This window comes from Miniopterus natalensis, chromosome 17 (assembly GCF_054644295.1).
Source record: "Miniopterus natalensis isolate mMinNat1 chromosome 17, mMinNat1.hap1, whole genome shotgun sequence".
Lineage (NCBI taxonomy): Eukaryota > Metazoa > Chordata > Mammalia > Chiroptera > Miniopteridae > Miniopterus > Miniopterus natalensis.
This window is the reverse complement of record NC_142097.1, coordinates 41,054,077-41,069,794: the sequence shown is the minus strand read 5'-3', so window position 1 is coordinate 41,069,794 and position 15,718 is coordinate 41,054,077. Positions and strand designations below refer to the sequence as shown.

At 55.0% G+C, this 15,718-nt stretch overlaps 1 protein-coding gene across 1 annotated transcript in view; it reads left to right on the top strand.

The window, feature by feature from the left end:
* The window catches only part of SLC39A11 (solute carrier family 39 member 11), a 158,338-nt gene that overhangs the window by 112,769 nt on the left and 29,851 nt on the right, over nucleotides 1-15,718 (top strand). The window contains exon 7 of the mRNA XM_087826329.1: nucleotides 7,438-7,507. Within this exon, the coding sequence (XP_087682455.1) occupies nucleotides 7,438-7,507 (70 nt within the window). The remainder of the gene's footprint in view (nucleotides 1-7,437; nucleotides 7,508-15,718) is intronic.

Here is a 15,718-nt window from a genome sequence, read left to right as displayed (position 1 = left end):
TGGGGCCGTCAGTCACTTTGGAACTGGTGGGCAGAGCTCTGGGTGCGCTTGCCGAGGCTTCCTCAGAAGGGAGCAGGAGCCTGAGTGCTCCCTGGGATAGATGGGGGGCAGGGGTGCGAGCGGGGAGTTGGGGAGGGAGAAGTTAGAGGCCAGCCTAGGGCTTGTCCCAGCCGCCGGTGAGCGCTGTCCAGCGGCCCGGTGCTGAATTCTGATGGGCTACTAGTTATGCGAGGAGCCGGCTGCTCCCTAGGGGGATCGGCCTCCCGGGGAAACACTGAATCGTTTGCCACAACCCGTTGCCAGATTAGGAAACTGAGGCCAAGAGCCAGAATGACACACCACCACCATCCTTTTGTTTGTGGCCAGATCTGGGACTTCCCGGTGAACTTGCTGCGTGATTTACTCAACAACACGTCAGTGTGGGCACCGTGCTCAGTGCTGTCGGGTGACCAAGGCGTCGAGAGCAGACCCCTGTCCCCGGGTGCCCATAGTGTTCACCACAGCCTGTCTTATCTAGACAGGGATTCCCCAAGAAGGTCAAGGGTTGGGGGTGATATTTGGGAATGAAGCAGGCAGGCCTCTGTCCTGTTTCCTTGGTGTTGTGTTAATCAAGGAGCTAATGTATTTAAAATTTCCGCATATTAGACATGGTGTAAGTTTTCCGTTGAACGAGCAGATGTGTGTGTTGTTTGTTGTACCTGTATTTTTGGAGTGTGGTAAAGCACGTAGTATAATATGAAAGTTGCTACTGTAACCGTTTTAGGCCCACGGTCCTGTGGCGTTGAGCACGGTCGCACTGCTGTGCAGCCACCGGCACCATCCAGCTCCACGACTTCTCCATTTTCCCAGACTGAACTCTGTCCCCATGAAACACTAACTCCCCTCCCCTCCCCCTGCCCCGCCCTCTGTCTCTGTGAATGTGGCTACTCTGGGGGCCTCCTGTAAGTGCACCCATACGGCGTGTGTCCTTCTGTGACTGCCTGTTTCACTCAGCATAATGTCTTCAGGGTTCGGCCTTGTTGTAGGATGTGTCATGACTTCCTTCCCTTTTAAAACGGAGTAATATTCCATTGCGTGTGCTGAATGGGCTTTGAAAGGTTGGGAACCTCTGCTCTGCTGTGTCACGGATGAGAGATGCCCTGGAGAGATGAGTGCCACTCAGGGCTGAGGGTCATTGGGCATCACGGGCTCTGGAATCTCACCCCCGGGGTTCAGGTGTTTTTCTGAGTCCCAGCTACTGGCGAGCAGCGTGAACCCCGGCCAGGCAGGGAGGGCGATGAGCAGGGAAGAGTGTCCAGGGGTGAGGCATTCGAGAAGTTCCATCCAGAAGCCAAGTGGGAGCCCAGCTGGCGGGATCCGGCTGCACCAGTGGCCCTGCCTTATTCCAGCGTTAGAGAGGCTGGGGGGGTGCAGAGAGGTGGAGTGGGCAGGCCCGGTGGGGGAGAGGGAGAGAAACTGACCCCAGTTCCTGCCTCAGGTGAGTGCACAGCCCCGGCCAGCAGCTGGGAGGCCGAGGCCATGCTGGGCCACGGGTCTGTCACTCCTGGGCGTCACTGGCATTGATCAGCCCCCCTTCACCTGCAGCCCAGGGAGTGGACATGCGCCTTCACCCCGTCCCACGGGGTAAGGGATGGGAAAATACTGTGTTTACTTGGAAGACACATTTAAAAGAACTAAGCATGAGGTTTTCCTTCCACCCAGCGAGAGGAGGGGCTGTGATTAGACCCCTTTGGGTGCACGCTCCTCCGGGGCCACCTTTACTGCAGCTTAACAAGGGAAGGTGATTTATAGTTGGGGAAACCTTTCATGTACACGGTCTCCCTTACCTCAACCTGGTGGGGCAGGTTTTAGGACACCCTCCCCGGCCTTGCTCCGAGGCCACGGGGCACCACCCTCATTCTTAAATCCCCAACCCACATCCCACCATGAGCCCCCGTGGCCTCTTCTGCCAAGAGGAGCAGCTAGCAGTGCGGTGACGCCCGCCCACCCTCTCGCCGCCGACTGGGGGGAGCCAGGCCGACTGGTGTCCGGGTGCTGTCTGGGCTCTGGAGGTTGATGAAAAACCTTCATTATCTCTCTACCAGCACTGGGTCAAGCTCTGAGTCAGGCTTTTCTTTGCAGGATGGAGGGGAAAACAGTCTCTCCTTGGGGAAGCCTTAGACAGCGAGATAAGAATAAAACTGACAAATATGTCATTACCAGCTTAAAAAATAGCCGGCTGGTGGTGACCTGCTTTCATGAGCTTGTATCTGCAGAGGAATACTGCTGGCAGTTTCATTGGAAAGGAAAGCACCCCAGCTGTGGCCAGCCCAGCCCCCCAGAGCTCTGGGCACAGCTCTCTGCGTGCCATCGACGGTACCCCAGTCAGAGTGACCCAATTCCTAGACAGATGGCCCTTTGTGGCAGGTCTGCAGAGCATGCACCTGAGCCACCTCTGACTCCTGCCACTATTCATTTCCTCTCCTGTGTCTGGGCTACAAATGGGAGATACGTCAAGCAGCTTTGACAAGATTCAGGATCAGCCCCACACTCCTGAGCTGGAACACCGAAGGCTGGTGATAACATGCCCTCCAGGACACCTGGAGCTTACATTGGCTCCCCCTTGCTCTGTCCAGCCCCACCGGCCATGGAGAGTCTCACTGACCTGCCACTGAGGCTCTTATGGTCGCACAAGACAGACCCTGGGGCGACCCTAGGGAATGCGGGGCATTGAAGGGGCTGAGACTGCAAGGAAAGCTACCTCCCTCCTACTGACCCAGTGCCCGTAACCACTCCTGTGATTGCCCCCCAAGGGCGGCCACATCAGTTGTTACGGATGAACCAAGGGCAGTTTGGGGGAGCAGCATTGCTCTACTGTGGAAATGCCCCTTTGGCCTGGGCAGGTACAGCTTTACCATAGTGAGTTTCTCTTAAGACAGACGGGCCCTGCCTGCCCCCCCTTGGGTGTCTCATGGATAGAATAAGGTGGGCTTTGTGGATGGGTGGTCCAGTGTTTTAGCATTTAAACGACTGATTCGGACTTTCCCCTACTTGGGCCGCCTTTCCGGCCTGTTTCCATCCACACACGTGTGAACCCGTGTCCCTGGGTGGTGTGTGCTCACCTCTGCACAGGTTCCTCCTCCCCCCTCCCAGCGCTGCGTCCCTGGGGGTGTCTGTGAGCTCCCCCACCCGTGAGAGCGGATCTGTTCCCCAGAGAGGCTCTGCCCCTCCTGCCTCCTGCTCCAGCGGTGTCCCCCTCGCCCCTGCCCCTCACGCCTGTGTCAGCTTAGCAAGTAGCTGTGTGCAGAACATGTCATTAAATGATTTTCAGCGCTGCGGTGGTGTCGCAGTCTCCCAGTTGACGGCGCTGAGCTTTGTCATTCCCGCACCCGCCTCTTCTCTTCCTCAACCCTCCTTCTCCCCCTCTGCCCCACTGCCGAGTGGAAGAATTAACCTTATGAAATGAAATGTTAGATTTGCCGGAGACGCCTGTTGGAGAGACAGCTCTGTGCAACCTCAGAAGAGGCCCTGTCTAGCTACCTAGCGTGTCCAAGGATACACTCCCAAAGGCAAGGATCACCAGACATTCGAGGAAGACCCAGAAAGTGGGAAAGAAGGACCGAAATAAACAGGACCACGTCCCCGGGAGAACACACGCCCCGGAGACCAAAGATGAGACTGCGAACATTCTCGGTAGAGCGTTCAGCAGACTGAAGTGGGTATGACCGTGTCCGCAAAGCAAAAGCGAACCGGAATCGAAAAGGAGCAACCGGGAAATACGCAAGAGTTCCTTAAAATTAATAAGATAATTGCCAATTAAAAAAAAAAGTGAGCCCTGGCTGGTGTGCTCAGTGGTTAGAGCGTTCGCCAGCGCTCCGAAGGCTCTCGGGTGCCCGGCATCCAGCGGGCAGAGGCCAGGGGCGTGGGCCAGCCTCCCGTGACAGACGCGGTGGTGAGAAGCCTGCTCTGAGCTCATCGCCCTGGGAGCGAAGCGTCCTTGCTGTCCTCTGGTTTTCACAAGGACCTTGGCTGTTATCCCAGGCGCGAGCCCAGGTCCTGTGGGGGGGGGGGAGGGACTCAGGAGGGATGCGGCGATGGCGATGGCAGACGCGCCTGCCTTCCCGCCGCAGGAGAGGGCTGGACGGGGCAGCTCAGCGCTGGCGCCCATCGCCCTGTTTGCCCTCCAGGCCCCGCCGTCCCTGCCCCCCGCTGGACTCCTGGCACCAGGTTCCTGGCGTGTCTCCCCCTCTTTGCACCTGAGTTAATGGCGGCAGCTGTGAACAGAGGCGTGGCTCGCTAATAACACGCCAGTCACTTTGGATTCTGTCATAATTACCTTCCTCATTTGCACTTGTGCGCGAACACCTGGGGTGTGAGCTCCGGTTGGCATTTCCTCGGCTCCTTTCCCACCCAGAGGGTTCTTGCTGCCGTCTGTGGATCCCCAGTGCCTTCCTAAACTCTCTTGTATCCGTTCTCCCGCGTGTGGAGTTCGTCTTGGTTTCTCCTTAGTTTGGCCTCAGGTCTTCCTCCACCTTCAGACACGATAACAATTCCCCTTTCTTCCCCCGTGACCTTTTCCCCCTCTTCCCCTTCCTAAACCACAGGGAGAGATCGCCTCCTCCCTTGGCAGTATGTGCTTTTGGGTTGGGGGGTCGTGGTTCCCGCCCCTAGAGCCCCAGGAGAGCAGGGAGGAGGGACCTGCCCTTTTGCCACCCAGCGCAGAGCCTGAAGGCCAAGGTACACAAGGCCACGGCCAAGGCATAGGGCAGGGCAGAGAGACAGTGCCCTGGCTTTGTCCCCACCTGGGAGAGAGCCACAGCCAAGGTCAGCGAACTGGGGTTGGGGAGCGGGGGAGACTGTGTCACCCTGGGCAGGCCCTTTCTCTACCCCCCCCCCCCCTTTATGTAAATCATTGTGCTGGGCTGGGAGCTAAATGAGCGAAAGGGTTAGTTTGCTAATTACTGAGTCCTGTTGCGTAGAGCTGCACTATCATTTACATTAAAGCCACTAATTAGAGCAAAATCTTTAACAAAAGAGCCAACCAGCTGTTGTTTGTGGTTTAGGGAAAAAACACAGATTTTTTTTCAAAGGGAGGGGTTTGTCCCTCTCATGTCAGGAAACACCCCGAGTGCCTCCCTAGCTTCTGACCTCTTCCAGTGTCCTTTGCCCTGGGAGTGGGTTGTGGCCTCCGCTGTGTTGGTTCAGAACAATCTTGAGAACAGTAGGTTTGTAAACACTGGACTCCCCAAAGGTAGCAGGTGCCCAGATGGAGGCATCTCCAATGTTCTCTCACGTAGCCGTGGACGTGGGCAGCTCCTGGGCTCCCGGGGCTGCACGGAAAGAGGCTGCCCCCCTTGGTGGAAAGGGTGTCCGCAACCCTGAGACAGCCCATCGCAGCCCGTCTTGAAATCCAGCTCTCACCTGTACTCACACTGCCCCCGGGACACCGTTCTCACCCACCCCTTCCTGAAGCTCGTCAGATGCATGGGGCAAACCTGAAAATGTTGAACCGGAATCCAGACCCCTCTCTGGAGTCACAGCTTCTACCCTTGGGGACGTTTCTGGAAGAGAATGGAAGGGAATAACTAGCTATGGAGAGCGAAGAGCCCGGGCCTCAGAACCACAGCCCAGTTGGCCTCTCAGAGCCCCATTCGCCCTTCCCCTCTGATCCGTAGGGTGGAGGTGACGATTCTCACCTCCTAGCCCCTAGCTCAGGGCCTGGTGTAAAAAGCACCCCCCCCCCCATTTCTAAAGAGAAAGGTGGCAGAGAGGCTGAGACCTCAAATATGAGGCCAGGTTTGGAACCTGGAGTCATCTGAGGAAAGACTGACTGAAGACTCAGCCCTTATTAAGAATTGTCACCAGGAGCCTTAAAAATAAATAACAGTAAGTAACATTTTAAAGCCTCACTCTGAAAAGCCTGGTGGCTTTGACCATGTTGACTCAGCCGGCACTTGGGCTGAGAATGTGTGGAAGGGGTGTTTCGGGGCTTCTGCGCAGCCCTGGCGTGAGTCATGCACGAGGGGAGGCTGGGCCCGGGGCCTCTGGGCTGCCGCCTGGCTTCTGAGTCTGCCAGTGACCCAGTCTTTCCTCATGGTCTCTGGGGTTCCCTCCACTTCTTAAGTCCTAGGACTCTGAATTCCATGGTTGGTCATCATGAGAAATAGGAAAGATATTTGGTGGGGCACCAGAATCCCAAATTCTCAACCAGCAGCCTCTGGTGCCCAAAGTCACCCCACAAGGTCCCAGCAGGGAGACTGAGGCACAGGGAACACTTGGTGCCACAGCAGGTCTGTCTGTGGGTGAACCAGACAGGGTCACAGGTGAACTCGCTCCCCTTAACACAGGTCAAGCCCCAGGGGCCTGTTGTCCCCGGTGCCTCCTGGAGTCCCCAGTGCCTCCTGGAGTCATTATTACAATCCTGTATCCTTAGCCCACCCTCCGCAGGACACAAGGACAGCAGGGAGTTAGTTCAGAGAGACAGTGGATCCCAAAAGAAGATAAGCCCTCCTCACTCGGTGGGCTTGCCCTCTTCCCTCTTCATAACGAAGGTTCCTCCTGGCCCCAAAGTCCTTGGTCCTGAGCCTGGCCAATGCTGGGAATTCTGTTTCCTATTTGGGTGGAGGCTGAAGTCCCCCATGGATGTCAGGAAGTGCCTTAATTATGCTTCTGCCCCACTGGCCCCAGGCCACTGGGACAGTTCCATTATTTTTTTCCGTAGCCCTTACCTCTCCGTCAGATACTTGTGGACTAGCATCTTCCTTCCACTTTTAATCACCGTCAGAGTGTTGGTGAACTTGGCAAGTGCACGAGCCCCACTGGACAGGACTTGGAGAATCATTTCGTCCATCCCCAAGCTCCAAGCCGGACCCCAGCCACACCACCTCAGAGTAGACTGTGACAGTCTCCACCATCTGAGGATGGCTCGCCAGACACCTGCAGTGACATCATTGGGCCACCATGTCACCACTGGGCGTCTTGCTCATGAGCTAATAAAATGCTGCCTGTTTAGGTCAGGGGTCGTCAAGCTCCTTCTGTAAAGGGTCAGGTGGCAGGTATTTTAGGTTTTCGGTCCATATGGTCTCTGTCACCACTACTCATTTCTGCCGATGGAGGGCGGAACCAGCCACAGGCAATTCTTCAAGTGCTGTGTGCCACTAAAACTTGGTTTATGCACGCAAGAATTATACAACTTTTATGTGTCACGAAATATTCCAACTTTGATTTTTTTTTCCCAACTACTTAAAGACGTAAACCTTGTTCTTGGCTTGCAGGCCATACAAAAACTGGCGGTGGGCTAGATTTGGTCGCCGGGCCTTTGCCGGCCCGGCTTAGGTTCCCACCGTGTGGACTTTGGTTAGTGGCCGCCCACTGCACCCTTCGCTGACGCGGGGACGGCAGTGAGCGTCGCTGGAAGATCGCCCCTGACCCCGCGCGCTCTTTCCGCGTCTCTTTCAGAGGGCCTCGCCGTCGGAGTCGGCTTCGGAGCTGTAGAGAAGACAGCGTCCGCCACCTTCGAGAGTGCCAGGTAGGCCGCACCTGCTGCCCTCGCTCCTGGCCCCGCCCCCGTGCTCGACCCGGGCGGGCACCCCCAGCCCACAGGGCCAAGCCACGCTCTTACCCGCGAGGGGCGCTCCTCCGGAGAAGCAGGTTTATGCCGGCTTTTCCAAACGTGCTGTCTCCTGGTGACCCCTTGAACACACAACGTGGGTGTGACCCCATGCCGTTGTCCAAACTCTAAATGGATAAAGACGGAAAGGGGGTAGTAAAGGGTAAAGGGGGTCAAATATACGGTGTCGGAAGGAGATTTGATTCTGGGCGGTAAACACCCAATGCAATGCGCAGATAATGTAGCATAGAATCGTACACTTGAAACCTATATAATTCTATCAGCCCCTCCCCCACCACACACAAAAGACTAAAGACAGAAAACATAACACAGGCAAGCAGTCGACGCCCCCAACTGCGCCGTCGTCTTTGAGGCCCTGCTTCTCTGTCTTGACTCTGGCCTCTCCTGGCTGCCCCCGCCCTTATGTCCGCCCCTTTGCAGGGTCTTCTGCCAGCTTCCCATCCGGGGCCCTTTCTGAAATGTTGATGCTGCCCAGAGACCTATCTCTGGGGCATCCAGTCTTCCCACTCAATGGCCCCTCCTCGAGGGACTGTCTTCATTCCATGACTTTGCATTTCATTTATTTGCTGGTGGGGCCCAAGTTGACCTTCAGCCTAGACTTTTCTTCTGAACTCGTTCCTTCTGGACATCTCCGCATAGATATTCCTCAGCATCGTCACCTCAGTGTTTCCAGAGCCAAGCGCATTGTCTCCGTCTGCTCTCATGCAAAGCCTGCCCCTCCCCCAGGGTCCCCGTCGCCGCCTCTCGCCCAGCCGACCAGGCCAAACTCTGTCATCCTCCACTCCTCCTGTTCCCTCATTTTCCATAGGTGGTCACCGGGCCTGGTTTATTCTCCCTGTCTTCTCCCTCCCTCAAACGAGACGGGGCCATGATAAGGCCAGTCACAGCCTTGGGGTCATCAAGGGGACTCATCCCTTAGTCACCATAGAGATGAGCTCCACCTGGCCCACCTGTGTCCACAAAACCATGCATGTTGCCACTTCCAGGCTGAAGGAGGGCAGCGAACTCAGATGACTTCAAGCGGTGAAGGGGTCCCCAAAAATGAGTGGAGACAACTGGGTGGAGCCCATTGGGTATGGTGACATCAGAGGTGAACCTCAAATAGACAGCCCATGCACGATCGAGCGGCACCTGAATTCACAATTGATTTAAAAATGTAATTCAGGTCAGAGAAATGTCCCACGGCCACCAGTTTCTGATGCCTGCTTCTGGCTTATTCCCCTGCCTTCTCACTGGTGCATCTCAATGTATACTTTTTTTTCCTGCTAAGGAACCACCTCCCTTTTTAAAAAAAAAAAAAAATCTTTATTGATTTCAGAGAGAGGAAGGGAAAAGGAAAGAGAGAGATAGAAACATCAATGATGAGAGAGAGTCATCGATCAGCTCCCTCCTGCACGCCCCCGACTGGGGATTGAGCCCACAACCTGGGCATGTGCCCTGACCGGGAATCCAACTGCCATCTCTTGGATCCTAGGTCGATGCTCAACCGCTGAGCCACGCTGGCCGGGCAAGAACCACCACCTTTAATGATCAGCCCCGTGCCTACTGGTCAGAAGCTAATTTTTCAGGAAACCCCTTTCCTCGCTTCCCCGGCTCCTGAGCCTGCGTGGGGCCTCCTAGACCTCATCACCTGGCTTCACGGGGTCCTTCGGCCGATGTGGGCCCTGCGTGGTCAGTGTAGTCTCTATCGAATGCTAATGCTGTGCGTAGGGACACATCTACTCCACAAAGCCAGCATGTTCTGGGTTGGAATTTTCTGTTCTCAGCTTCTCATTCCCGCCTGTCGGATGCCCAGGGCGCTTCCTCCCTCTATCACCAGCGCCATCCATTAACCTGACACCCATGGAGAAAATCAGATGAGACAGGAGGTGGGGAGGGGCCTGCAGCGTGTGAGAAATGTCGCTGGAGTCAAGGGCTGATTATGACTCACGGTGCCTTGCAGGCTGTTTTTCCAGCACCAGGCGTGAGGTGGGGAGTGTGGCTCCTTGTCCCTTGGCCATTCTGATTGTGGCTTCGGTTAGAACATGAGGGCCTTCAGGGTCGGGCAATAACCGGGGGGTGAGGAGCCCGGAGGGGCTGACCCTGTAAGCATCCCAAGGCCAGGCCGTCCCAGAGCACGGGGGCCGCACTCGCTGTGAGGTCCGTGCCCTGGGTGTGGGGCCCACAGGCCAGGCTTTCTGTCTGGTGGCACCACATCTCCCATGACATCGAGATATCAACTCTGATGTCCCTCTGTTCCGTTGCCTGACTTTCTGCCAATCCTCATAAGTATTTCTAAAGAAAGTAAGCAAAAGCCTTCCCAGCCCAGCTCGCCCTTCCCTTGGCCAAGCAGATTCTCCAAGTTGCGTAGACCTCAGGACCCCCGGACGGGGACTGATGGGGCAGCAGGCCTCTGCTAAACAGCATCCCTGGGAGTTTCCATGCCACCACACTCCACCCCGGGTCACAGCTGTGACCTTCGTCATCACCACTGTGTCCAGAGTGCCCTGGGGGGGGTTGTCCCTGTAACGCAGGTGCTGGTTGTGGCTTCGGTTTTCTCCCTCCCTCCTTCCCTCCCTCAGGCTGACCCGACCCTTCAGCGCATTTTCCTCACTTACAGATCCGTAGCTAGTGCGTGATTTGGGCCCTTCCATTCCGAATGCCTGGGGTCCTACTCATGATCGGAAAAATGCAGAACAGCCCCCAGTTCAGACGGGTTGGATTTCTCTGCCCTTAGCTCAAGCTGCAGACCTGGTTTAGCGGGAGGATGGTGACCGGAGGGTGGGAGGGAGGAAAGAAAAGAGAGGAAGGCAGACTAATTGCTGGGGGAGGGGCGAGAAGCAGAGTCTCCAGATGATTACACACATCTTTTAAGAGAGATAGGCTTTGCTTCCTAAAATCCCAGTCGTGTAGGATCAAGAGGTGGCGCGCCTCGGACACCACCCGGAAAGGTTAGAGATAAAGGAATGAAAAGGGATGCTGCTGATGAGAAGAAGGCAGGTATTGCAACTTTAGTATTAGACAAAACAGACCTGGAGGCGGAAGAAAGGTCAGTACTTAGCCACAGGAGACACAGCTCCGGGATGACACAACGATCCCGGTCTGCGAGCACCTAGCAACACCCGCTGCAGACGTGGGAAGGGGAGTCGTCAGAGCGGCAGGGAAAACAGGCGACAGCGCCGTCAGGGTGGCTGAGCGCCGTCCCCCCTGATTCCGGTAAAACAGATGAAAACAGTTAGCATGGTGTACTGAATGGGCATGGCTGGAGCCCCAGCCCGGCCGCTGGAAACGCACCCTTTCCCGCACACGTGGGCGTGTTTCCTAAATCAATTCGAGCGCTGAGCCGCACAGAAAGTCAGAACGGCCCCGACACCGCCGCGCAGACCGGTGTCCGCCCTCAGTGCGACACATAATTGAAAGTCAATAGCACTCGGCGGCCAAAATGTCCTGTTAGTGGGCAGCGAAACCCGTCTGCAGGCATCTTGAGATGAGCCAGCGTGAGCTCCAAGGGAGGCATACAAACCAGATGACCTAAGAAACCAGTGGACGCGGGGCAAGCGCTTCCCCCTCGCAGGGGCTTCACGGAGCGGGCATGTTTCTTCGGGATAGGTGGAGCTGATAGGGCAGGTGACACGCTGAGCGGGTAGGTCCCGAGGCATTTTCAGGACCGTGGACATACATGTGACCGCGATAGAGGTCCCACGCTTTGTGGAAGGGAAGGCGGAAGGGTTGGCAGCTGTGATGGTGCCGACACAGGGAAATGACAAAGCCCGAGAGGCGATTTAAGCCCTGACCCAGCTCCCCTGGAATAAATGGGGGGGGGGGGAGATAGACGGACCAGCGGGAGGAAACTCAGCAGCGGACAGATACTCACTGGCCACCCGCAGCCCTGTGTTTCAGCTGCCACAGGAAGCTAGGGGGTGACGATGGCGGGGATGAGGGACTGATGGCAGGGAGAGGTTTTTTGTTTTTATTGATTTCAGAGAGAGGAAGGGAGAGGAAGAGATAGAAACATCAATGATGAGAGAGTCATCGATCAGCTGCCTCCTGCACGCCCCCTACGGGGAATCGAGCCCGCAACCTGGGCATGTGCCCTGACCGGGAATCGAACTGTGACCTCCTGGATCCTACGTCGGTGCTCAACCGCTGAGCCACACCAGCTGGCCAAGAAGCGGTTTTAAATGTAGAACCAGCTGATGGCCTTTGTCGGCTGACTTTGTTGTGCGGAAGGGAGAAGGGAGAATTCAAGTTCGGGTGTCCTGGAGATGTAGGTAATCTCATGGTGCCACGGAAAGGGGCTGAGAGGGGAGGAAAGATAGATTTTCGTGGATTTGGGAAAAGAGTTGCCCAGCAGGTGCCTTGGGTCCACATGGACAAAGCCGGCTGAGCCAGGTAGATGTCCTGATCATTTCACGTAGGGGTCAGCAGCCTGTGGTCCACAGGCCAAAGTCGTCCCAACACCCAATTCTGTAAATGAAGTTTTATTAGAACAGCCACACGCGTGACGCTCATGTTGCCTGCAGCCCCCCGCGCCCTGCAGTGGTTGAGCTGTGTAACTGCCACGGGATCAAGGCTGAAGCTGAAAAGGTTTACTGCCTGGCCCTTTCCAGGAAAAGCATGGAGACCCCTCATTTAGTGGACACAGCCCATAGTTTTAGTTCCGATTCACCCTCAAAGGCTCTGACTGCAGTGACCGTTTCTTACGACTTCCTTCTGTGTATTATGCATCCGAAAGCCAGAGGGTCTCTTCCCTCACCTGTGGCATCATACCACTCACAAGAAAAGTGAAAATAAATACTGGAGGGAGGCACTGTCTTCAGGTGCCCTGCCCGGGAAGGACCACAGCGGCCTGGCGGGTGCTGTGTGCACGGCTGCTGCCATCCAGCGTCCAGATGCTGTTACTTCACCACCTTCCTGGCGCCCTCTCCAGCATTCCCTTCTGCCCAGGCCACTTTCCTTCCTCGTTAGGTGGCCGGCGCTGCGGATTCCTTCACGATTCACCTTCCCCTGAATGATGGAGAATCTCAGCCAGCAAAGGGCAGCCCGTGGTTCAAGGGAAACACAGCTTGCTTCTTTCTGATCTGGGCCCTCGCAATTTCTTTTGGTTTCACTACAAAGAAATTCTTCAGACCACATGTCCCTGGGGAGTTGGCTGCTTAAGCAGTTTTCCTTTCTTAAGTGTCTTACCCCCAGAGAACATGTTTTCCAGAAAGGAAACGTGTCCTCGGCTCTCACTTAACTCAGTGGCAGGCATAATTCACACCAGCAGGGAGGCCAAGGTTATTTATGCCTAAACATTTGGCTTCGAGCATTACTTCCCGTTTAAGCTTTCACTGAGTGTCATCTGTGGCCACGCCCTGATCGGCAGGTGCAGCAGGCATCCTGGAGCAGGCTGTGTGTGACAGAGGGGGCCGGCTGTAGACCTCGACGTGTGCCATGGGTAATCCACAAAGCACATCCCCGCCACACGCCTGGGTGTGTCCTGCCGAGGGCCCTGCCCAGCTCCTGCTAGCCAGCACCCAGACACTGCAAAGGATGCCGGGTAGATCAGCCTGCATTTGGACCCATGATAACTCATTAAGTTACATGTGGGAACCTTAAAATAAATGTTAAAGTATATGTTTGCCTCCCCGATCTAAGAGTAAAGTGTAAGTCAGATACATCCTTTTGCCTGGCTTCAAAAACCAATATATATGTTAATAACGATCATTTAGGGCAGCAGCCATTAGTCAGCTAAGCAGCTATTTGTTTAGAGACAATGATGGCAAGAGACAGTTTCCTGGTCATTAGTCAAGGTTAGCCAGTGATGAGTATGCCTGTATGTGTAAGACCTGCGGCATCTATGCGTCTGTATGTCCAAGGAGACCCCTGCTTTGGTTCCAGTATATTTGTGAGAACAGGTTTGCACATTAAATATAGAGAAGTTGAAGGGGAGACTTGGTTGTGGTGGTGGGGAGGGGCCTTAGCTGAAATAAAAAGCTTTTCATTACAGTTCACTCAAGCATCTTGTGAGGAGCAGGTAGCCATAGCCGCCTCCACATTGCAAGATGCTCTTAGGATGCCCCCCAGGCCTCCCTGCAGCAGAGACAAGTTCTCAGGCTTCTGGAGAGTTCTGGAGAGACTCCCTTCCTCAAGGCTGCCGATCTTGACCTCCTCTCTGCCCAGTGAATTGCGTCTCACCCTTCCCCAGGGAAGCCAGAGCCCAGCCTGGTCTCCCTGGAGAGTGGGCTTTAGCCTGAGAAGTAACCCCAGGGCGCAAAGTCAGGACGGTGCCTAGGGGAGGAAATACTTTCAAGCCTAGATCCAACCCCTCCCATGCCTTTCACTGCAGAACAGCACACATCTCATCCCCTGCCCCCGCCTGCCCTTCAATCACTTCAGAATTAGAAGTAAATTATTGTGCTATTGTTTATTTGGCAACTGCAGATTGAGCTCTCAGTTTTATTGTATGCAAACAAGCCTTTCTCTTGAACCCATCAAACTACCCTGCCTGGAATTCTAGAGTAGTCTGTAGGCAGCTCCTCTTAAATTTTTCTTCCCAGTCCTCCCACGCACTGGTAGCCGTACCTTGAATTGTTAAGAGACGGTGGAACTTGGAAGTGCTGGCAGGCAGGCAGTGGTTGGCAGACAGCGCCACCACGTGGTGGTTCTTCGTCATAGGTTGGTAGGCGACCCCCAAAACGACCAAGGTAGGTGCAGAAGGCCATGGAGAGGTGTTGACGTCTGAGGCAGCGGAGGAAAGTAGAGGTGTCAAGAGTCCTAACTTCAGCACACCCCGAAATCAGTAAGGTTTTAATGTCATTTTAGAGGGTGACACATTCATTTTTGTAATGACTTTAAAAAAATAATGCTATTTGTGTCATTCCTGGCAGTAAAGAGAAAGGGCCTAAAGCTTGCCAGGCACCTGGGCGAAACCAGGCTAAGACGAGGCAGTTTCTCACGGACAATTTTAGGTAACAAATAACCAAGTCATAGATTTATCTGTCTGTCCATCTATCCATTCAATCCACAGAGATATCACGGAGCCCATTGTATGACTGGACCACAGTTTGTAAATCCATTTACTCGTTGACGGGCATTTGGGGCATTTCCAAAGTTTGGCTGTTATAAGCAGGGCTGCTGTGAACACTCGAGTACACATTTCTGAGCGGATACGTGTTGTCATTTCTCTCGGGTACATACCTCGGAGTGGACTTGCCCAGGCATACGGTAACTCTATTAAGTTTTTGGGAAAGGCAGCTTTAAAAAATTGCCTTATGTGCGGAAACAAAAGGAACCAGGTTAGACCAAGAGTTTGTTTTAATCTTGAAAGATCCATTCCCCAAACACGGTCACTGCACGAGCCTCTCCCGGGGCCACTCCCCCTCATCTCGGCCCTAAACCACCGTGATGACGGGCATTCTAACGACAGGCGACCTCACTGAGCGCTTGAGTGCTTGCTGTGCATGGCTCTGCGGTGTCCTTCGCCTTCCTTCTCTAACTGAATCTTCGCACTGGGGCTAAGACCCATGAGCAGCCCTGTTCTGCAGGCAGGAAAATTGAAGCGCTGAGAGGCGCATTGCCCGCAGCCCCACCGCCAGCCAGGAGGAGAGCCGCGTGCTCCCAGGTCTCTGGCGGAGGACCTGGCTCCCTCCTGGGACTTCCAGTGGCCTGCGAGGCGATCTGTTTGGCCAGGCTGAGTGAGAAGCCAGGTGAGAGAACATGGCCATGGGCGGATCTTTCCATCGAGTGTCCTTTGTTGCAGACCCCTTTGTGTGTGAGGGACTGTGGATGGGTTCTGGAGCTAGACTCCCTGGGTTAAATCCTGTCTCTGCCACTTACTGGCTGAATACCTGGATGGGTGTTTTTTTTTCCTTTCCTGTGCCTCAGTTTCCTAATCTGCAAGTTGAGAATAATAATAATAGTATCTACTTGAGCAGATTGTTCTGAGAATTAACTGAGTTTTATTTGCAAAGCACCTGGGATAGGAAGGCAGTGCACAACCTGGGTATTGTTTTTGCTTATTGGCCCGCCCATGGCAGACACTGCAGACGATGCCCAGCCTGCTCTGTCCCCGCCCGGGTTCCAGGACAAGCGCTCCCAGCCAGGACAGTGGGTTCAGGGTCTGCATGGACCCAGCATGCAGGCCGG